At 44.3% G+C, this 21,496-nt stretch overlaps 3 protein-coding genes across 5 annotated transcripts; 2 read left to right on the forward strand and 1 right to left on the reverse strand.

Annotated features, from left to right (window-relative positions):
* Positions 1-537: 537 nt before the first annotated feature.
* LOC128310131 (centrosomal protein of 152 kDa) lies at positions 538-5,110 on the forward strand. The gene is made up of 3 exons (XM_053046684.1): positions 538-2,889; positions 2,970-3,863; positions 3,953-5,110. Exons 1-3 carry the CDS (start codon positions 709-711, stop codon positions 4,154-4,156), a joined length of 3,279 nt encoding a protein of 1,092 aa, XP_052902644.1. The 5' UTR covers positions 538-708; the 3' UTR covers positions 4,157-5,110.
* A 525-nt stretch (positions 5,111-5,635) lies between these two features.
* Positions 5,636-16,582, reverse strand: LOC128307532 (regulator of gene activity). 2 transcript variants are annotated; one of them, XM_053045407.1, is made up of 9 exons: positions 16,478-16,582; positions 15,179-15,339; positions 13,986-14,152; positions 11,400-12,005; positions 6,958-7,180; positions 6,559-6,876; positions 6,253-6,457; positions 6,010-6,174; positions 5,636-5,898 (listed from the first exon to the last, which is right to left on the reverse strand). In XM_053045407.1, exons 4-9 carry the CDS (start codon positions 12,000-12,002, stop codon positions 5,673-5,675), a joined length of 1,740 nt encoding a protein of 579 aa, XP_052901367.1. In that variant the 5' UTR covers positions 12,003-12,005; positions 13,986-14,152; positions 15,179-15,339; positions 16,478-16,582; the 3' UTR covers positions 5,636-5,672. The 2 variants fall into 2 exon arrangements, with proteins under 2 accessions (XP_052901367.1, XP_052901368.1); XM_053045408.1 differs by lacking the exon at positions 15,179-15,339 and having other exon boundaries at positions 16,478-16,579.
* Positions 16,583-17,206: 624 nt separating this feature from the next.
* On the forward strand, positions 17,207-21,128 carry LOC128310339 (uncharacterized). 2 transcript variants are annotated; one of them, XM_053046962.1, is made up of 6 exons: positions 17,207-17,391; positions 17,707-17,870; positions 17,953-19,503; positions 19,577-20,046; positions 20,129-20,744; positions 20,779-21,128. In XM_053046962.1, the coding sequence occupies exons 1-5, from the start codon at positions 17,221-17,223 to the stop codon at positions 20,719-20,721; spliced, it is 2,949 nt and encodes a 982-aa protein (XP_052902922.1). In that variant the 5' UTR covers positions 17,207-17,220; the 3' UTR covers positions 20,722-20,744; positions 20,779-21,128. The 2 variants fall into 2 exon arrangements, with proteins under 2 accessions (XP_052902922.1, XP_052902921.1); XM_053046961.1 differs by having other exon boundaries at positions 20,129-21,128.
* Positions 21,129-21,496: the final 368 nt, after the last annotated feature.

Raw genomic sequence — 21,496 nt, forward strand, 5'->3', positions numbered from 1 at the left:
TTCGAGTGTTTTATTTAACCGGTAAAAAACACCGGCTGACCACAAGTTGGTGAATGTTTGTTTACTTCATTTCAAGTACTGTCACATAGGAGGCTAAAGTGTCAGGGCTGAGCAGTACGCTACGTTCAAGGCGTAGAAATTTATTCTTGGAAAAATACGATTATAATTTTACTATTTCTTTCCGTTCGTAGTAATTTAGCATATCTCATACTATATTTTAAAATTTTTCGCATATTTCAGGTTATTTTTGCGGTTGGAACGCCCATTTATGAACCTAACTGTTTTTTGCTTGTATTAACCTCGGTTCTATCACCACTCCAACCACCTTGCTTACAAAAGGACGCGAGTTTGACGTAAAATACACGATCAAAGTTTTGAAAAGCAACGAGAAGAAGAGCAGCGGGAGAACAAAAGTCCAGGACGAGTAGCAATAATACTTTTCTTTTGTTTACATCTTCACCCGCTAGAAGATAGGAAACATTCCGGTCATTTATTATCGTGTTCCCTCTCCCAAAGTTCAAGGTCGAACGCGTGCATAACGAACTGCTGTAGAAGATCGTTTACTTTGCGCAAATTCGTGAACGTTGCTTTGACCGGCAAGCGAGCTATCAAAATGTTTCGCTGCAGATCGTAAACTGTTCGTCAGCGCTCGACATCCGCATCCACATTGTAAAATTGGGCTATTGCAACTAGTGCTGCATCGAAACCATGAACGGACCACCGGGTGTATCTATTTTCAACGATGGAGTTAGCATCAACCTTAACAACAGTACACTTGAAAAGCAGCGTGCCCAGGAGGAGGAAGAAATACTCGAGGATCAAAAGCGTCTTCAACAGCAGCTGGCTAACGAGCTGGAAAATGCATTCGACGATGTGGAATGTGACGACAACGATACGCTTGATTCCTTCACCCATCGATACTCCGATGGTGATGACGATGACGATACCGGGCGAAGCAGCAAACGGCCATCAGCCCCGCCTGTCCCATTGCCAGCAATGTCCTCAATTCCGCTGATGAATGCAGCCGAACAGGTGGGGCAAGTGCATCCCATGAATGATTACGGTGGTGCAGCTGCACGAGAATTACGCTTACTGCTCGAGTCGAAAACCCGTGAACTGGAGCACGTTACGAGAGAACTGTACGAGCAGCGCCACAGACACGAACAGCAAATGGGTGAGCTGGAAAAGAAGCTTCTAATTGAACAAGCGGAAAAGGATCGGGCTAACATGACACGGGATCAGACCCGCGAACTGTTGGTGCAGAGCAAGACAAAGATATCCGAGACTGAAGACACGAATGAAAAGCTACGCGCAAAGGTATCCGGCCTGGAGGACGAAAATGTGAAACTCGTGGGTGAGTTGGAACAGAAAACGATGATGCTGCAGGACAGTCTGCACCGCTACCGGATGTTGGAGCAAAATTCGGCCCAAAAAGCCGATCGCCACACGGACGCACTACTGAAGCAGACGGAGGAACGGCACAACGCAAAGGTGGCGATGATGCAGCAGCAGATCGACAATCTGCGCAGCGAGCTGGACGAACGGCAGCAGGATTGCCGGCGGCTAGAGGCACGCTACGGTGAACTACAGAAATCGCGCGAAGCCATGCTGGTGGAGCAGTCGGAAACCGTGCAACGGTTGCAGGTTCAGCTGGAGGACTCGCAGCGCCAGTGCTCGAACCTACTGTCTAAGAGCAAAAATCAGGGCGATTTCGAGCAGGAAAGGCTGCGACTGCGCAATCGCATTCAGGCGCTTGAGAAGGAACAGTCTGGCATGCAGCAAACCATACACGACCTTACTAATCGGCTGGAGAAAACGAATGCCGAACTTGAACTGATGGATAGCATAATGCATTGCGGTCAGCAGCCGGAAGGGGAAGAGGAAGAACCCGCGGGCGGTGACAAAAGGGCATTCAATGCTGATACAACCACGGGCGGGTATACCTTTGCGCAGCGCAATCTGATCGGTAGCACGCCACATAATAATGTACCGAGCTTGCGTGATCATGGTGGTGGAGATAGCGATAATCGGGTGGTACGGCTTAAGAATGAGCTCCGCGTCTGTATGACGGGACAGAAGGAGAAGCGGGATCTAATACGGCACCTGGAAGCAAATCTGCAGGCGAAAGATCGCGAGCTAGATCAGCTGAAAAAGGACGAAAGTGAAACGCTGGTGCAGATGAACCAGTATAAGGAGGAAGCATTCCGGCTCGCTTCCAAGTGTAGAATATTAGAACAAGAGCTGGAAAAGCTAACAGCAGATGAAACAACGAGCTCGAAGAGAAATAACGAACGATCGATAACTACGGGTAGCGGTGGCGCAAACCGTCGACGATCGAGCGGCGATTTTCGACAGGAAGCGTTTCTCGAGGATAAGATTTTCACACTACAGCAAGCAAAGCTCGAAGCCGACGAACGGATCCAGCTGCTGGATCGTGAAAACAAACAGCTGTCCGAACGGTGTGTAACGCTAACCAACGAAACCGGTTCCGTTGCTGCACTAAAGCTGGAAGTGGAAAAGCAAAAGTTTCTTCTGCTGGACGCCCAAAAAGAGTGCGATCGTTTGAAACGGCTGTACATAGAGATGTGCGGAGCGAAAGAAGAGCTCGGCCGGGAGCTGTCCACCTTGCGATCACAGGACAGTGCAAAACAGATTGCGGTTTTGCAAGAGCAGGCCGTTTCGCTCGAACGAGCTCTCCAGTTGGCCGAACTGAAGGCGAGCGAATTGGCGAAACTATTAGACAAGGAGAAGACGGACCATGAGCAACTGTTGAAGCAAATGGCGAGCAGCACGGATAGTAACACGCAAAAGGGAGAAGGAAAAGGCACTGCTGCTACTGGAAGCAACAGTTGCACCAAGTGCATTGATGGGTTAACACAGATCTCAAAGGTAAGGGAGGAATTGCTGTGGGTTGCGGGGATGCTTCATCTATCATAATGGTTATTTCACCATTTGTTTATTTATTGCAGTTAGAAATAGAAAATCTGAAGCTTCAATCTAGCTGCTCGTCACAACTGCGTGAAATTGCCGAACTGACTGTTCAGCTAAACGATCAACACGCGACAGTAAGCGAGCTCCACAAACGGCTCGATCTGAAGGCAGAACGCGATCAACTGTTAGACGAGCTGAAGGAAAAGGCGGCCCAGTTCGAGCAGATCATTCGGACCCAAATTTCAAACAACTCCTCCAGCACCACGTGCGATAGTGCCACTTCACCGAGGAAAGTATCTTCTCGCGATCAGAGCGTCGGTACGGACGATGAGTTGATCGGTGGTTCCCCACCACTCGAGGATCCCGCAACACGGCGCCAGTTGCGTGAGCTGGAACAGAAGGTGCGCGAAGAGGTGGCCAAGGTGTACGCCGGGAAGGTTAACCAAATCGAGGAAAAATTCCTCGCCCAGTTTAATCGGTTCAAGGAAAACATCGACACGCTCAAGAACGAACTGTACGATCGAGTGGCTGAGCTTAAGGTACGCAACCAGGAGGTTGATGTGCTCAAGTGTGCCATTGTGACGGAGCGTGAAAAGATGTCCGAACTGCTGGCACAAAAGGACACGGAAGCACGCTCGCTGTTTGACAAGCAATCGGAGCTGATGGGCAAATACAAGGCGGAGCTCGCGAATGGACAGAAGAAGGTACAGTTTCTCGAGCGTGAGCTGCAGGAAAAACGGGAACTGGTTGCCAGCGAACGGCAATCGATGGAAAAACTGATTGTTCAGATCACTGCCGAACGAAAAATGTTCCACGAGAGAGAACAGGAAATGAACGATCGGTTCAAGGAGGTCGAAGAAGAGTACCAGAAGAGTCTCGATTTGGTGACAGAAAAGCATCAGTCTGCAAAGAAAACCGCACTCAACTACAAGGTATCAAAACCAAAGCAACTGAGCTTATGTACGAGAGTCTAAAAAGTAACATTTTCTGTTTTTCTTTTCCTTTTTGCATCATTTACTAGAAATATGCGGAAGATAAGGAACAGCACATGCTGAAGGAGTACGATCGCATCAAAGAGGGTTATAATGTAGCGCTACAAAAGGTTCAATCCCGCATGAAGGAAACGTTGGAAAGCAAGGAACAAAGCTTGCGCGAAAGGATGGCAACACTGGAAGCCGAATACGAATTGAAACTTCAGCGTATCGGGGCGGAAAAGTTAAAATGAACTGCAATCGTTAGGCTAATGAGAATGTATAAACGAAATCATGACGATATTATTGTATATACTAACAACAAACTGCCTTACAACAAAACGGATAAATAATCGTTTTTGGTTTTCCTCCGTTCGTTTTTATGGGTAGAAATATTGCTGGAAGTCGGTGCAACGGTTGACGAAGGTCTAAAACAAAGCGATGATTAGGACACGCGATGCGAGCTTCAAACCGAAAGTATCTACAATAGATGCTTATCGGTGACCCTAGAGTTTATGAAAGTGTATGAAGAGATGCAACGCTTGACAACACCATAAAGTGCTCCAAATGTAAGCGTGGGGGGAGACAATGATAAAAGTATTTTGCCAATAGTATTTATATTTTCTATTAACAATCACACTGCCTTGTGCTTGTAGTACAACAAGTAGCGTTCTATACAGAATGTAGTAAAACACGCAATTTTAATCGCTTATTAAACAGTCTTGTTGAAAGTAAAAAGGCTATGTATTCTGCTTCTATCATGTTTGTTGTTTTCCTCCAAATTATTTCTCTCTGACTTTCACTCATCATGCAAAGCAACTGCTTACAGAGAAATAGGAAAAGTTCTCTATGACACTAGCGGTCGTACCCTCTGATCAATCGAAGGCAATTTCATTCGGTTTGGAGATAATCCGTGTCGAAAAAGCGCAACACGTAGGTCCGTAAATTTCCTGTTCAGACATAGTTTTTTTTACGGATTAAGTTCCCTTACAAAAAAGAAGTCTTTGATCGCTATGAACAACCTTTACCTCCAAAATGCGCTTGGCATTGTCGCATAAAGAATAAAAACAAACTTTTTTAAATGCTCTTGAACAGCTCCACACAGTGCTAAAAAATTCTCGATACATTAAGCCCGGCATGAGCCAACGCAACACTCTTTCGAAATTAAGTTGCGCAAAACTAAAATTGTTGTTAAATAAATAAAATAAATAGATGATTCAATTATTTTAAAAACTACCCTTTAAATATAAAACATTCAATATTATTTTGGCACATTTTTGTTATCATTTCCAGAACAAAGAATAATTTTGGAAAGCCAGAGAGCGTGCGCAACATCATCAATGAGGTAGTGTTCCCTTCTGTTAACTCAGCATACCAGCTAATAACAGAGACCCCATAATGGTTATCAAGCCTATTTCAGGCTTGTACCGTACTTATCCACCTAAAAATGTTTCCTAAATACAAGAAACATCTAATTTTCCGTTATATGGTAAAATGATGGAATAAGAATCACTAAAACTATTATTCTTCTGTTAGTTGCCCATATGGTAGTATACAATTTTAAAGAGCCTGGGACACTATCCAAAAAACAGAATGTATCGCGAATACTTTCTCTGGCAAAAGTTTCGTCAAGCTGTAACCAGTTACCGTCACTGTTTATGTATTTTTTCGGCATTGTATCACACCTCAACTTCACCCAAAACATACAAATACAAAAAGGCGCAAAGTTTCTGACCGTGATTTTCTGGTTTAATTACAAATTAATAAATATTATACAGGCTGTCCACTCATCGTAACGTAAGCACTTATGTTTGGACATTTATCTAACTTCACTGTATCCACTTGAAATTCTTTTGGCACTCGTCGCCAAGTTTGCGCGTCGAAGTAGTAGTACGTGCCACGTTCGGTTGTGCCATTCTTTTCGTACGGTGTCATGCCGGGCACACGGGTTATCCACACCTTCTCCTCCGTATGATACCGCCAATCCCGACTGTGCCTGTGTATGTGTGTGTGGTGCGTGGAATGGTAAGCGAAATAAGAAAAGAAAAGAAGAAAACTTTAGCGCGATGCAAACAGATAGGTGTTGGGCTTGGAAGGGTTGAATTACAGTTCGGCAGCCGCTGCTAATTGCATCATATCACCAACGTTCGTGTAAAATAAATAAAATAATAGATCATCCTTATACTTTTGCAGCGTTAGCTTCGACAGCTTGTCCCTTATTGACATGTTGATCAAATACTCGGGCGGTACAGGGTAGTCGATATCCTGAGGTCTATGACGAGAAGGAGGGGGTTCAATTAACACACACAATCAATCGATCAGGGACGATACGCTAGCAACAAGTCCTTACCTCGCAGGCGCATCAGCGAACGGGCCACCAAAGCACGGGTACAGGTTTTCCGCCGCGGTCAGATTCAACCCCAGCGCCATCAAATCCTGGCCCATCGCTAGCGTCACAAGGTTGGGATCCGTTTCCGCCGCCCGGAGAAACGTTAGCAGACCCACCATACCGAACTGGTTGTTCACCATACTGGCAGGGATGTTTGTTACCGTTCCTGCAGAGTAGTAAAGTCGCGTAAAGAGGGTTGCAACACGAATTGCGATAAGCAAAAGATATTTTTTTCCGAGGGAAATGTTTGTTTCCGCAAATGCTAACCATTGGGTGATGTTTGTACGCCCCGTTTCATCGCCCCCTTGTCCATGTTAATGTTGGAATTGCCGGAATCACTCTGCAGGTCCATGCCCATGCCTGCCGCACTACCCACCGGTCCACTGCCGCCCGCACCCTTGCCACCCAAACTGTCCGTCCCGCCGTGATGGTCCGGATGGTGATGATGATGGACACCCTGCAGACCCTGGCTGGCCGCACCAATCTGGCTACCTTCGGCGTTCTGCGTGCCGGGCAACGCTGGAAAGTCTTCGTTCGACATCGTAAACGCAATTTGTTCGGACGTCGGTTGTTTTACCATGCCAACTGTAAATAGTGAGCGAGATAAAGGTTAGTCTTCCGTGGCCTTTTTGGGGTACAGATCAAACAGAAGTTGTAAAACATTACCGTACGGTTTACTGCCCGGCGGTTGCAACGCGTTCGACTGCGGCAGGGATTGATCGTTTTGACCGCCGCGTGCGTTCGTGAGCGAAGGAAACTCGGAGAGATCGAGCAGCGGCGGAGTAACCGTTTCGGCCGCACCACCGTCGAACACACCGTGGTAGTTGTTGAGGCTATTCCCACTTTGAGATCCGTATCCTCGCGTCTGCATGAACGAAACCATGTTGGACTGTGTTGAAGGTGCATGAAAATAAAACAATAAACGAATATGTATATGATTAAAATATTGATATCACTTTATATAGAACCAAACAAACAAGAAAGCTATTGCTAAATGATTCACAATTTATTTTTTGTTGCGTATTCCTGGTATCAACAAAAACACATCGGAAAAATTATTCGGCCATTATAATCAGAAATTAACCAAGCAAAATAAGCTCAATTTTGGTTGCCTTAGCCAGAAAATAATTACCATTATTTACATAAATTACTTTGTTTACAGTGACAGTAAATGGAACGACGAGGTGATCGCTCTTATTAATCTGTAATGAGACACAATCAAACAATTGTTCCTGGGAATGATTTTCACCGTATTTTTGGTTTATCTGTATAGGCACTGCTTTCTTCAATAGTAGCCAGTGCCAGCTGTAAATATTTTAAATGATTTGTGGAGGATTTCCATACAACAACTGGAGCGATTCTTCGGGGTAACAGTGACTGAATAATCCCGGGTTCCCTTTTTCTTATCCCACCATGGTAACCAACGATATTCCTAGAAATGGTCTTACTTTGGCCAATTCTCGGAACTTTCAACTATTCAAAATTGGTATAAGACTAAACTAGATAGGAAGCGTTGCTAGAAGTCTATGCAAAATGGCATAAAAAAAAATGGAGAAAGTGCTTGGAAGAGACACACCATAAACACAGGGGTTTTAATTTTGTTTTTTGTTTTAGTTCTTCGAGAAGTTTTACTTCAACGAGTACAGGACAGATAAAATGAAACGTTGTAGTAATAGACATAGATTCAAGGAAACAAAGTACACTGTGAGTTATTTTTCTTTTCACTGCTCGCACCACAGAAAAACTTCCAAATCTGATTCCAAACGATGAACATTAGAAACATTAACCACATTGATTTAGCGCCACTTATGTATACTTTTCTATTACTAAAACACCATTTTTGCTATCCGTGAGAGACACCACCGTACTACCGACGCCATACTTTCAATCTACATCGTTCTGGTTAAACCACCTACAAAAGCTATTTGTACACACACAGTCACACACACACATCTTCAACACTTCCGGTATTCCATAATACTGATCCATGCGCTCTTATGTTGCACGGCTCGATCGTCCCAACGATATTCTTTTACCATTTTTCCAATGAGTCACTTACATTGCCTTCGCCTACTAGAGTGTTTCCTGTGCTAACCACACCGATGGTTGCTACACTGGTTGAACCAGGCACAGGTGTCGACCGCTGATGGTAGTATCCTTTGTGTGGCATTCCGTTTGGCAGAGTGGAGCACATGCTTCATTAAACGAACAATAGTACAGCACAACACAATCACAGTAGTCGACAGAAAACTTCCGGAAGCTTCCGGAAAAGTGACGAATAATGCTTTTCTAATCACCCACAAGGAGCGGATGACGATACACACACACAAACACGGAGACCGGGACAAACAAGCAAGGATACAGCTCTGCGTGAAGGTTTCGTCTAAACTGCGTCTCGCCTTCGCAAAAATTGTTTTTGACAGTGCAGATCGCGCACACGCACACACAGAGAAAGTGTGGTTCGTCCTAAAATACCAGCAAAACAACCGCGGGTGTAAATAAAAGCTAGGTTATGAAGACAAGCGCACAGCGAACAAAACGCACGAGGCACGCGCGCGCATCAACAAACACGGGGCGCGTTTAATAACAAAATTAAAAAACTGCGCAGCAAGATTAGGCGAGATGGTACGGAATAATCTTATGCTTCTGCTTTTCCGTTGTTACCGTCTGTTACAACGAAACGGAAGACGTATTTATGTTTTATTTCATTTACACACCGCGCACGATCTTGGATGCGTTTTGTTTTGCTTCTAAACGCACTTGTGGGGAACAGTGTTTTGATGAGTGAATCAGGTTCCGGTCTGTGCAAGAATGCATTTATTGAACTCATGTGGTCAATCCGCGAGCCAGAGCGGTGTTTTTTTTCTAACTTTATCGAGATGTTTAGTTAATCAAATTAAACACACAGGGATGTCCATTAAAGGACGTAACACAACGAATTCACAGCATCTAGGCACAACCCGTGAAAAATTGGTTCTGAAAAGCGAGTAAAACATGCACCACCAGCGGGAAGATCGCGAGAATAACACACAAATGCTTCATGCGCGGGCGCTTCTTCCCAACAAAGCACGCACACAGTGCGGTCTCGCGTCATGTTAGCCGCTGTGACTAGCGCATCACAACACAAATGCACCCGCGACAACATCATCACGCACACGCACCGCGACTCTGCGCGCACTGAAATGCTCTCAATCTTTTGCGTAAATACGGAAAGCAGATGCGTCGCCCGCGGCCAACATCGCAGGGTAGGGAATTCGGGTATGTGGCGGTCGCACTATGTAAATGTATGCATCGCTTGCGCACACATGCTTCCCGGCAAAGGTTGATCACCGCTCTTCTCGGCGCGTGTATTTGTTTCAACGCAACATACAATGGCGCAGCATACGTATCGCGATCGCTTGCTTCATCTCCCTATATCTGATCTTCAACGAATGATGAAAGTAGAATCTTTCATCGGGCGCAATTAAATGTGACTGTGAACACACAGGGACAGGATAACGACATACGACGGGCACAGGTACACTGAACGATTTATGATCGATGCTTAAAACCATCCGCATAAAAGCAATTAAATCCAAAAAGTACATCATTGCTGGACAGGTCTGGTTGTTGTCATTTTTTTGTTCTTCTACCTCGAAAAAAGTTGCTCCTAAACGTAGCGAAGGACGCAGGCAAAGAAATGCAACACACGGCCAGAATTTTGGGGTAATCCAATATACGCCGTTCTTAAGGATCGTAGTGCGAACTTTACTTATCTATTTACCCCACTCAACATGGTTACCTTTATGTTAACAACAAACACAACTTATTATAGTAAATTTGCATGCCTACGCATTGGTTGAAACTGAAACATGAGCTGCAACGCCAAGTTCTACAAAATGCATGCTGCTCTACGATCTACCACATTAAAGATTGTAAAACAATGTAGTATTTTTTGGATTCTTTAGTTTATCAGACAATCAAAAGTTGCTTACTTTCATGTTGGTGGACACTATAACTCAAAAACGAATTGTCCGATTTAAACGCAATATTAGTTTTTGGGTTTTACACAACCTTATCTATCATCATACGTAGTCGTTCATTTATGCTAAACAAAATGACTGTTTCGCATCAAACAATCTGATGTTTTTCCAAAACATATTTTTGAACTATATATAAAATACAATACTAAAATTCTACGTGCGATAACAGGAACGGATATTTAAAAGAATAATATCGTTTTCGTTCTAGCTCTAACAACGTGGGCTTTATGATGTCCACAGATCAGCAATCAGCCACAGGTTGCAATCGGAGGTGTTATTCTTGGGGGGTACCGGGTTTGGTAGTCGTCGACCAATGTAGACCAAATACTTTGTTTTGAAGCATGAAAATGGTAACAAACAAACAGTTGAATTAAGGTTTTATCATAAATTTATAATTTTCTTTTTCAATAAATTCCGTTTTCATCGCCACCCGTTTCACGGGTGGTCATCACCCCGTCGAATTACAATACCTCCTATAATAAAGTAATCAACCCCGTAGAATAAGTCATAGATGACGATGGAACACGATTAAAAGAACGCAAAAATACACAGGACCATTTAAGACAAACAAACATGTAGAATGAATTTTTTGACAAAAAAAGTAAAATACAAACAGAAACCCTTATCCCATCCCTTGTACCAACCAAAACCAACCAACCGAACCAAAAACCAAACATAACACAACAATTTAATATAAGTATCCATGGATGAACTGTTAAATTACACAGTAAATGAAAGGAACGAGCAATGCAAACCATAGAAGAGAAATTAAATAATAATAATCTTCCAACCATACAACAGACAGCATTACAACATCGAAGCTAAGACGACAGCACATTTGCAAAGTGAGAGAACTAATTTTTGCTTGACGTTCATGAGACTCGGGTTGTTCATTTCGAAAAACATAAAATAATACAAATCAAATCTTATACGGTAAGAAGGTACCGTGAGCATTTTTAAATGTTTAAATGACTAACCACAAAGCGGCAGAAGATATGCGTGTGCCTAATCATAGTGGGATGTGTGTGCTAAATGAAGGTGTGTTGGATTAACTGCATCATTAGGATTAGTTTCATCATCACTTACCATCGATGTACCGCTGAGCCCGGACAGTGTCCTTCGGTCCGCGAAGCCTCCCGTGCCACTACCAGCCCCGCCACGCTGCTGCTGCCCGCCAACTCCCGCACCGAACAGGTTACTACTTCGGCCACCACCCGACAAGGCGTTGCCAGTGGACGACAGCTGCTGTGACTGCTGCTGGCTGCTATTTGGCCCGTTACTAGCGAGTCCCGCACCACCGCCTACGCCGCCGCCTCCGTTTGGTCCACTCGTGCCACCCATAACACCCGAACCACCACCCGACCGGTTTCCACTGCCACCATTCGAGCTAGGCGAGAGCGGTGCCACCGACGAAGAGGATTGATTGCTTTGCTGCTGCTGCTGGGAAGGAGTGGTGGCATTCTGTCCGAAAGGGCCACCGCTTGCACCGACCACCGAAGGAAACATACCGGACGTTGGGGTAACATGTCCTCCGGCACCGGCCAACGCACCACTACCGAACGCTCCGGCACCACCCCCGCCTACCACACTGCTATTGCCTCCCCCACCTCCTCCTCCTCCTCCTCTCCCACTTAAGGACACACTGCTCGGTATGCTTCTGGGCGGTTGTTGGAAGTTTAAGTTTGCCATAACCTGTTTGCCAAAGTTGATTCAGAGCGTTTTCAGACAAATACATCCACCATACGGCATGGGATCGGATTTAGGTTATCGTGATCGCAACAATCGATGTACAATGTATGTACGGTCATGTGGGTAATGGAAAGGAGTGTAATGGAACACGCAATCGATATCAAAAATGCAAACGCAATCAAAGCAGAAGAAAAAAAACGAAATAGAATATACGATCACAAGTCACGCGGCAATGAAATACAAAACAAGCGCGTGTTGTTTCGAGTAATCGAAGTAATCGAAACACAACATTATCATAAAAAGACAAAAAAAAGAAAAAAATAAAACGATCAGCGTATAGCAATTGTGTGCATCAGTAATGTCCGTTTGGTTTTAGTTTTCGGTTCGATTTTGGTTGGTTTGGGATTTTATCGTGTGATGGTCGTTGTAAGATGATTTGAAATTGCAACAATATGATCCATCGCCATCATCAACGGTATTAGGGGTTCGTTTATCATATACAACAATATCGATCAAATCACCCATCCATCGAGTGAATGTACACAGATATTGTTTCCGTAAGATTAGCCACCAGCATTTGGTTCATTGGCGGATTGCATATATTTGTGTTAAATGGAAAGAAAAGAAAAAGGAAAACATACCATTAGTGTTGTAAGACAATCGACAAAAAATGCATAGCCCATATTTACAAGCTGCTAATATAATACACTAAATCATTCCTGGCTGCCAGTTCTAGCTTCTTGTTTGTGTACCAATTAAAAATAAGGTTTCTTCTTCATTAATGCTATGAACATCTCATTTCAAGTTGCTCACTGATGGCATACTGAGCAAATACAAAATGCCCTCTAAGCTTTATATACAGTACCGAACAAAACAAATGCAAATTATGCAACGGCATCGGCATCGGCATAAAAGCACTATTCTGCAGGCACAGCATATATCGTCACTCTGAATGATATTATGATTTGATTCCTCGCTTCTGTTGCCGGGAATGTATCCCTTTTTAAGTAACTCGATGTCGGGCTGGTCTATGATTCACATTGTAGATTTTTACTTATAATTACCGAGGAGAACAATGAATTCTTAAGATTTGTAATAATCAGAATATTCTCTACGGGTGTTGTGGGCCAAGGATGATCTCCACTATATTTAAGTCGTATCATGTCGGAAGGCAGATATTTAGACAACAAACATCCAACAAACATCACAACATGATATTGACGATTTCTAGGAGACATGTTTATCCCTTATTTCTTTTTCTATCATTCCTTTGTTGAAACTGTACACAATTATTCTCCCATAATTGATTTCCAATTGAATTTGACGCCTTTTTGATCCTACCCATTCTGACACACTTCTTTTGCAAAACGGCATACGTATTTTTCATAATTTCATTAACTAATTGTCTATTTTGCTATAAACAATTATTATCACGAATTCATAAAATTATGTTGAGTATCTTCACAGATTGCACTTGCTTTGTAGGGTAATGTAAAAACCCTCTTTTTAATGTGCCATAGAGAAAAATTCATGCTTGTATAATATCACTTATGTGACGTAGAACAAGTTAGTGGCTTCGTGGAAAATGCGTTAGTTAATGAGGGCTTGTGGTTCATTAATTTTATACGAGACTCTATGCCTGAGCCGTCCCTTATATCTCCCAGCATCTCTTTGCGCACTTTTCCCACGATGGTATCGACGGCGCGAAAGTATACTGTTGATGAGATTATGCTATCCTCGCTAGAACGAAGCTATCATCTCCCAGTTTAATACGGTGTACCGTTATCCGGCAGATTGTTTTTCCTTCTTTCTCTCCTTTCTATCTGTATCCATATTAATGCTGTTAGCCAAACATGATTTCTCTATCTGATATCTGATACACACTACAACAACACACGAATGTTATTGTCATTCCTTTAGCTGGTTCCTAAAATGAAAACAACACTAGGCGGTAATGATTGCACTATATAATGAACAACCTACCTAACTTTCGTAAACACGATTCATAAAAATCTGTATCCTGTACACGTTAAATCCGTCCAGCTTCCGCTTCCTGGTTTCGTGTCCGTTTGTTGTCGTCCAGTGGCAGTGCGCTCCAGCCCCTTGATTGCCCCCACGGTGTAAAGCTATTTTAAACACGGCAGCCAAACCTATAGATGTAAAACAAATAATGAAGTTTTCGCTGAATTCTTGGTTGGCGGAAATGTTTTCCCGTGGTTGCTATGATATGCTTCATTCGCGGAAACAAACACCACAAACTCCCACATCACGCGTCCATTTTTTGTTAATCTTACTCTCGTCGTTAGAACGTTTTATGCACAACTCGTGAATGTAAAACTCTTCTTTTTCTGCTCTACTACTTCTTGCGAAGTTCCTTAGGAAAAATAATCAACCTGCACACACACACCGAACCGCGACACACAGTTTTCCTTTCCACACAGCACGACTGCTGTTTTTTCCTTTCTTCCTTCAGCCAACCTGCGACGGTTGGGAAAGATTGGGTGATGCCGGACCAGAGGTTATCCTGGCAGTGTGAGCGAGAATGAATGGTTTATGCTCACTCATTTCCCACAGAAAAAAGGATGGGTGGGAAAATCACATAAAAACCATGTTGCGGAAAGAATTTTTTGTTTTACACACAAGTGCACACATACCGTCGTCACACATACATACGGTGCTCCGTTTACACCTTTGCGAAGAATCGAGCAATGCAACAAGAATCCTTGAATGGGCAGGTTATTTATGCTGCGTATAGGAGAGAAAGCATAGCGATTTCTTCGTATTCTTCTTCTACACTGCCACCACATACACAAATGCACCAACACTAGTGTAAACTCAAGCGCGGGCGCGCACACACACACACACGCATACACTTGCAGACGGCAGTTTGTATATATGAGTGTGGGTTTGTGTATACAAACGATGATATAAATTTGGTCTTTTGTTTCTTTTGTTTATCTAACTATTCCTGGAACTATTATGCTGCTGCCGTGCGATGTTTTTGACATCATTTGGAAACGTTTCATCAAATTGAACCTATAGCAGCTATCACACAGCAAACGAGAGTTAATCGAATAGGATTTCGCACCACACGAGCATCGCCACTGCAAGTACACACGTTAACAGGCGCGCGAAATATTATTGATTAATTTCGTTTAACCAAATGGCAAACCAACCTCGTCAAATCAGAATCCAACCCAACGTGCGCCTGTGTGTGTGTATGTGTACGATACACTGCCGGCAAAGGAAGGGTTTGCGTCGAGTTCGTTGTTATGTTGATATCATGCGCTGCTGCTAGTCCGCGTCCGTACTGTCGCCGACGATTGCCACTTCGCGCCTACCGAGTGTAAATGAAAAGATAGAATGGTGCCGTTAAACGTTTGCAATTACATTGGCGTTCGTTCTAAAGAGACAGTAAACAAAGCCGAATGGCGATTTTTTAGAAACCGAAATGAAGACGAATCGCGTAACGCACGCACGGGGCCAAAATCGACATTAGCCTTGGATTTTGGTGGGCATGTATTTGTGACCCCACACGGGTTGCCTGCGTGCAGCTTTGCTCGAACCGGTTTTATGTGCGATGATTCTATGATGATACATCGAGGGCGAAGAGCCACCGTACCCTGCGAGGGATTACATCGATTGGGGGTGTAAAATCTTTCTCTTCCGAGCACCAACCAATTCATTCATGTTTGCTCCGTTTTGTCTGTAATGCTGGAGGTGGCAAAAAACCACCCAAAAGTTAATTGTATCATTCGCTATAGTTTTTATATAACATTTCCTATATAACATTTGTTTGATATCTGATTCTGACTGAATTTGTCTGAATGCTCCATCGAAATCGAGGCGATAGTTTGTAAGGGTCAAATTCATGAAATAGGGTACACTAAATTCCTATAACAAAAGATGGCGCGATAATAATTCTTTATGCACATAGCACAGGGATAAACAAACCCCTTTCGTAGCTGTTTTGCCCAAGCAACAATCACACTGCCAATAACAATATCGATATTGTTTCACTATTTACAGTGCCACTGAGAGCATACATACATATGATAATTACAGTAATTTACCACACCGTATAAACAGAGCGAAACTGCATAACAGTATACGGGGGTCATGCGATTTGAGATGATCATCATATTTTGATTACGTGCAAACCTTCGACGTGTAGCGCCGACGAATATCCTTGGCTGGATGGTAATTGATTACCAGTAGGAAATATTAAACATTTTCACAAGAGGTAGACGCGCAGCCCTAACCAAACGTGAAGGCTGCATTCACTGAGCTTTGCGAGGAACACACACTCATATACACACACCTATGTACAACATTCGATGGAGCGCTACCCGAAAGAAGACAACGAACTCACTGGTGCAAAGAAAGGAGATTTGGTTCCCGTTTTGTGGGTACGACTTCACTGCATTAACGGAACCTAATTCGTGCTAACTGCTTCAATGCTCGGTTGTGCATACCTACGATAACAATTTGCACCAGATTTGCAAGGTATTTTCACCCAAAAACGTAACACTTTGGACGCGTAAAATATTGAGAAACTCTTTCCACTTTCAGTAAAGCTTCTGCTTTGACGTTTTGTTGTTCAGGGAACATCGCGGAGCTTTCAACGTGGACGGCGCCAGTCGACAGAATGGACAGACAGCTTGACAGCATAAAGTCATCGAAATTTGTTGAATGTGGAATTTTCTTATTCGCGCGTATGAAAAGCGTGAAAATTAAATATAAAATTAGAGAAATGGTGTAAAATAAATTAGCATACCCGTTTGGTAGATTTTTTGAAATTGTTTCGAATCGAAATTTGCTATTTCCTTGTCAAATAGAAAATCATGTGTCATATTTGATAATATTATCCACTAAACAATATCACTACACACCAACTTATGCATAATGTTCTAGAAGAAACCGCAGTTTGGCAGCTTAATGTAATATGTGCAAACGAATCAATGATAAACGGTCATTTATTTTTCTTGTTAAACATTCGTCATGAATTGGGGAGAGCTAGTGTCAAAACGTCAATAATCGCGACTAGCAAAAATTGTCCCACATGCACCAGCCTGAACCAAACGCACACACTTCGAGATCGAGTTGATGGTTTGACAGTTGTCTGTTTTTTTCTCTCTTGCCTCTTGCCCAGCCGCGTTCCGGATTTCTGTTTTGTGCGGTTCTTGTTAGTACGAATGGAAAAACACACAGAGGAAAAATGGCTGATGCGAAAAGATCAACAATAACGACAATTAATAGCAGCAGCGGTGGCGGTAGCGGCAGCAGCAGCAGCAGCAGCAACAGCGGAAGCACCAGCAAGTCTCGCAAATCCAAAACCGATCTGATTCGCAGCCTTGTCGGATCCTATCTGAAAGCGCGCAACTACAGTGTAAGTGTAACGTCAGGGTGGCGGTATTCCGAGTACTGTTACCTTTATAAACCTGCTTCCGCCACCAAAGAACCGCTTCGTTTCTATGGGTTGAAATTGATCGATCCTGTTACGCCGGGTACACCGAACAGTGGAGTGTGTGCGCGGTGTTCAATCTAGCGCTCAAGCTAACCCTAAATCCTGGAGTCGACTGCAACCGGAGCGCAGCGGTGCTCGCTGATTCCCGGCATTTTACACCAAGAAGCAAATTTTCTGTAGTGACTTACTTTGCTGATTCGCATGTATCTGATTATTGTTCGTTTTACTGTTTGCCAGGTTAACGACCGTTACCGAAAGTCGGATCTCATCCTCACGCAATCAACTGAGCAAATTGTGATGAACACTGCCATCAAAAACGATACATCGATGGTGAACAGTTTTCTGTACTCCAACATCTGCCTAAACTCAAACATAACCCAAGTGGAAGCCCATTTTGCCAAGTATGCTTTAAGAACCATCTATAAAAAATCGTCACTCGGGCACGATCATTAATCATGTTTTACTTTTAATTGCTCCAAACAGCTTCGCCAAGTTTGTAAGAAGCCAACCGGAACCGATACGTACGGAATTGAATGAGATTATCCCACCGCTGCTATGCCATCTGTACATCGAGATGTTGAAGGTGGTTACTTGGCGCTCGGCAATCGAGTTTCTGCGCAAACATGCACCGTTGGTGGGTAGGGTGGAACCTATCACCGGTCCGGCTGGTTCATCGCCGCTGCTCATGTTGAACCAGCAGAAACTAAACGGCACCATTGACGGTTTGCCGCTCGGAGCAGATGTGAGTTCGCTAATGCCATCGGCAGCTGTGCACAGTTCAGCCATCGTTTTCTCGCCCGTACGGTTCCAAGATTCGGCACGGTTCGAATCGCACCGAAGATTGATCCATAAACTGTCACAAATCGCACGGTTTCAGGACTGCGAAAGTGAACCACTGTTGGTGCAGTTTCGCTCCTGTCAAACACAGTTACGTTTCCGTTCCGAGTCTATTGCTGCTATGCGTCAGTACTTGGCCAAACATGGCCATTCGCTTATACTGCAAACGTTGCGCACGTGGTTCTACTTCGATACGGTCGACGACAAGAACTTTGTAGACTGTCAGCCGGACACTTCTACGGCTGTTGCACAACTGAATTCCACGATCAGGCGTTCACTAGCTGTCCGATCGAACTCTTCAAACGGGCAGCTAAACGGCAGTAGCCTACCGATGGACATAGACGAAACCGAAACGGAAGGCGTATCGAAACGTACCGAAGCAGAGTATGATTTCACCGAACATACCGAATGTGAAAACGAACGCTATCTTTTGCTGAATGGTTTTAATGCGCGATATTTGCGCTACAAAATGCTCGATGCGGAGAACGGTACGATCTCGAACGATCGGATCAGTTCGGCAACACTCGGTGAAGATGAAGATGAGGACGAATATGGTAATTGTATTAAGGACACGCAAGCCACCCAGAGTGGTATTTCAGAACAGCAGCAACCAGACGAACCGGTTACTGGTAGCATTGGTATGGATGGAATATTCCCGCGAATGGACAGTCAGGAACGGTTGCGAAGGTTGCAGGAAAGTGCAGAAAAATTGTCCATGTATCAGCGGCCACTGTGCGTGTACAGCTTAGATAACGTTGGCCAACAGCTAACAAGTATGGCGATCGATGCCGGTTGCTGCCATGTTGCGAGCGGGTTCGAAGACTCCACCATTATGCTCTGGTCGACTAACCGTAGCACCCAGATGGGCCGCAAGCCGTACGCCAGCTTTCGCGATCGGCAATGCTGTTGGAATGTGACTTCCTGTGATAGTAGATTTAGTGAATCGGATGAATCCGATGATGAGGGTGGCAATGGTGGCAACGAAACGGACGAGTCGGAGTACCGGATAGCGGAAGGGGACAGATACCGCCAAGACGGCACGTCACTACTGGACGATGGAATAGATAGTATGTTCGATTTGCGTAAACCAGCTGATATCAAGCGAGGGAATAGGTTGCTACCGCCACATAAACGGCGACTTACCAAACGGGAACGCTGGAAGCAATTTCTCGACAATCGTTGCTTGGAAAACACTTTGTATGTGTCATGGTAGTTATTTGTTTGTGTTAGTTTTTATTCATTTTTTAATGTTGTTTAAATATCATTTTAGCTCCGAAACTGGTGGATTGTCTTTGCGCGGACACGGCAATGCCGTCACGGATCTTCTCTTCTCCGAGTCCAGTCCGCTGCTGGTAAGCGTTTCACGGGACTGTACCATGCGTGCTTGGACGGGTAGTGACTATACGTGCCGGGCAATATACCGCGGACACAATCATCCGATTTGGTGTGTCGCGGAAAGTCCTACTGGGCTGTATTTTGCTACCGGCTCACGTGACACAACCGCACGCTTGTGGTCTACCGATCGTCGGTTTCCACTGCAAATGTACGTTGGCCATACACAGGATGTCGATACAGTGGCATTTCATCCTAACGGGAACTATTTAGCCACTGGATCGACTGATTTGTCTGTGCGGCTTTGGTGTGTTACCACCGGGAAATTGTTGCGTATCTTTACCGACTGTCGGCAACCGGTTCAGAGGATATGCTTTAGCCCTGATGGGAAATATCTTGCTGCAGGAGGTAAGCCTTTACGACGGGAAACTGCATTTATATCACTACCGGTACATTTAGACCTCACGTAAACCTTTCTTGAATCTTGCAGGGGAGGAGAATCGAGTGCGCATTTTCGACCTAACGGCCGGTTCGCAGTTGACAGAGCTGAAAGATCACACAGCGGCCATTACTTGCATCACATGGAGCAAGGACAGTGGTCATTTTGTTTCGTCATGTGCGGACGGCACGATACGAATCTGGGATGCGAAGCGAATGTTACTTCCCTCATCATCCTCTTCCTCCTCCACTTCCACCGCGTCCAACACATCGGCTACGGCGATGCAAATGCCCACACGGGAACTATCGTCCGCTGTCGGACGGGGTCCCAATTTCGCTACACTTAACAATGGTACCACCACCAATCCAAAGATGAACATCACAGCCAATCCACAGCAAGAAGCGATTCCTGCTGGGAGTGGTGGTAGAAGTGGTACAGGTTTGACGTCGCAACAGTTGCATCATGGTACGGGCAATGTAGCAACACCCGGGCTACCTGGAAACGCACCGATGTCGTCGTTGGGCTCCGTTAGTACCGCCAATAGCAATAATCTCCTGCTCGCATACTCAACCGGTTGTCGGCGAATTTATCGACTGCACTATAATAAGCTAAGCGGTGGTTTATCGTGTTTAGGAAGTAGTTAATGAAAGGGAAGTACACAACGGAAGTAGAGAGAGAGAGAGAGAGAGAGAGAGAGAGAGAGAGAGAGAGAGAGAGAGAGAGAGAGAGAGAGAGAGAGAGAACCTGGAATAAGTATTATTTATTGAAACTCAGTCCTCCAAGATGAAGCAAGCAAAAACTAATGCAAAACAAACAAACAAACAAACGGTTGACTGTTGTAGGTGGTCTGCTAAAATGGACTGTGAAAAAAGGAAAAGGCGACAAAAACCGGTGCGCAATAATGAGCAAATGGAACCCGCAGCTACATTGATCGGTTTTACGCGTACTGCACCGCACAAACACTCCGTGTGTCGTGTGATTATCGAGTCGTAGTAGAATTTTCAATGAAATTAAAGAAATAAACAATAGTCGTAAGGAAGAATCGTCAAATGTCAGGTGAACCGGTGTCCAAGAATTTAATTTCAAGCGAGAACATGAAGCTTGTCGTGGGTAAAATACGCCTTGCTTGGCAAACCGACAGTGTGGGGAATGTCTTGTTACTAGTAAGGTTAGTAGTATTTTGTTTACTTCTTGCCCTTTAAACCGTTGTAGAGCCGTTAATCAGCACTGAACTGAATCGTTTTATACGAAAAAAGCAAGCAACGACCCACATGCGAACCCTGCAATGCTGCAGCGAAGAGCGAGGGCACGCACACATACGCATCGAATCCAATTTTCCTGCTTTCTGCACTGGTTACGGTGTCGGGGCTGTGCTGCGAAATTGAGACCGTTCGCATGGATGGCGAAAAATTAGTTCAA

The sequence above is a fragment of the Anopheles moucheti genome, chromosome 2 (assembly GCF_943734755.1).
Source record: "Anopheles moucheti chromosome 2, idAnoMoucSN_F20_07, whole genome shotgun sequence".
Lineage (NCBI taxonomy): Eukaryota > Metazoa > Arthropoda > Insecta > Diptera > Culicidae > Anopheles > Anopheles moucheti.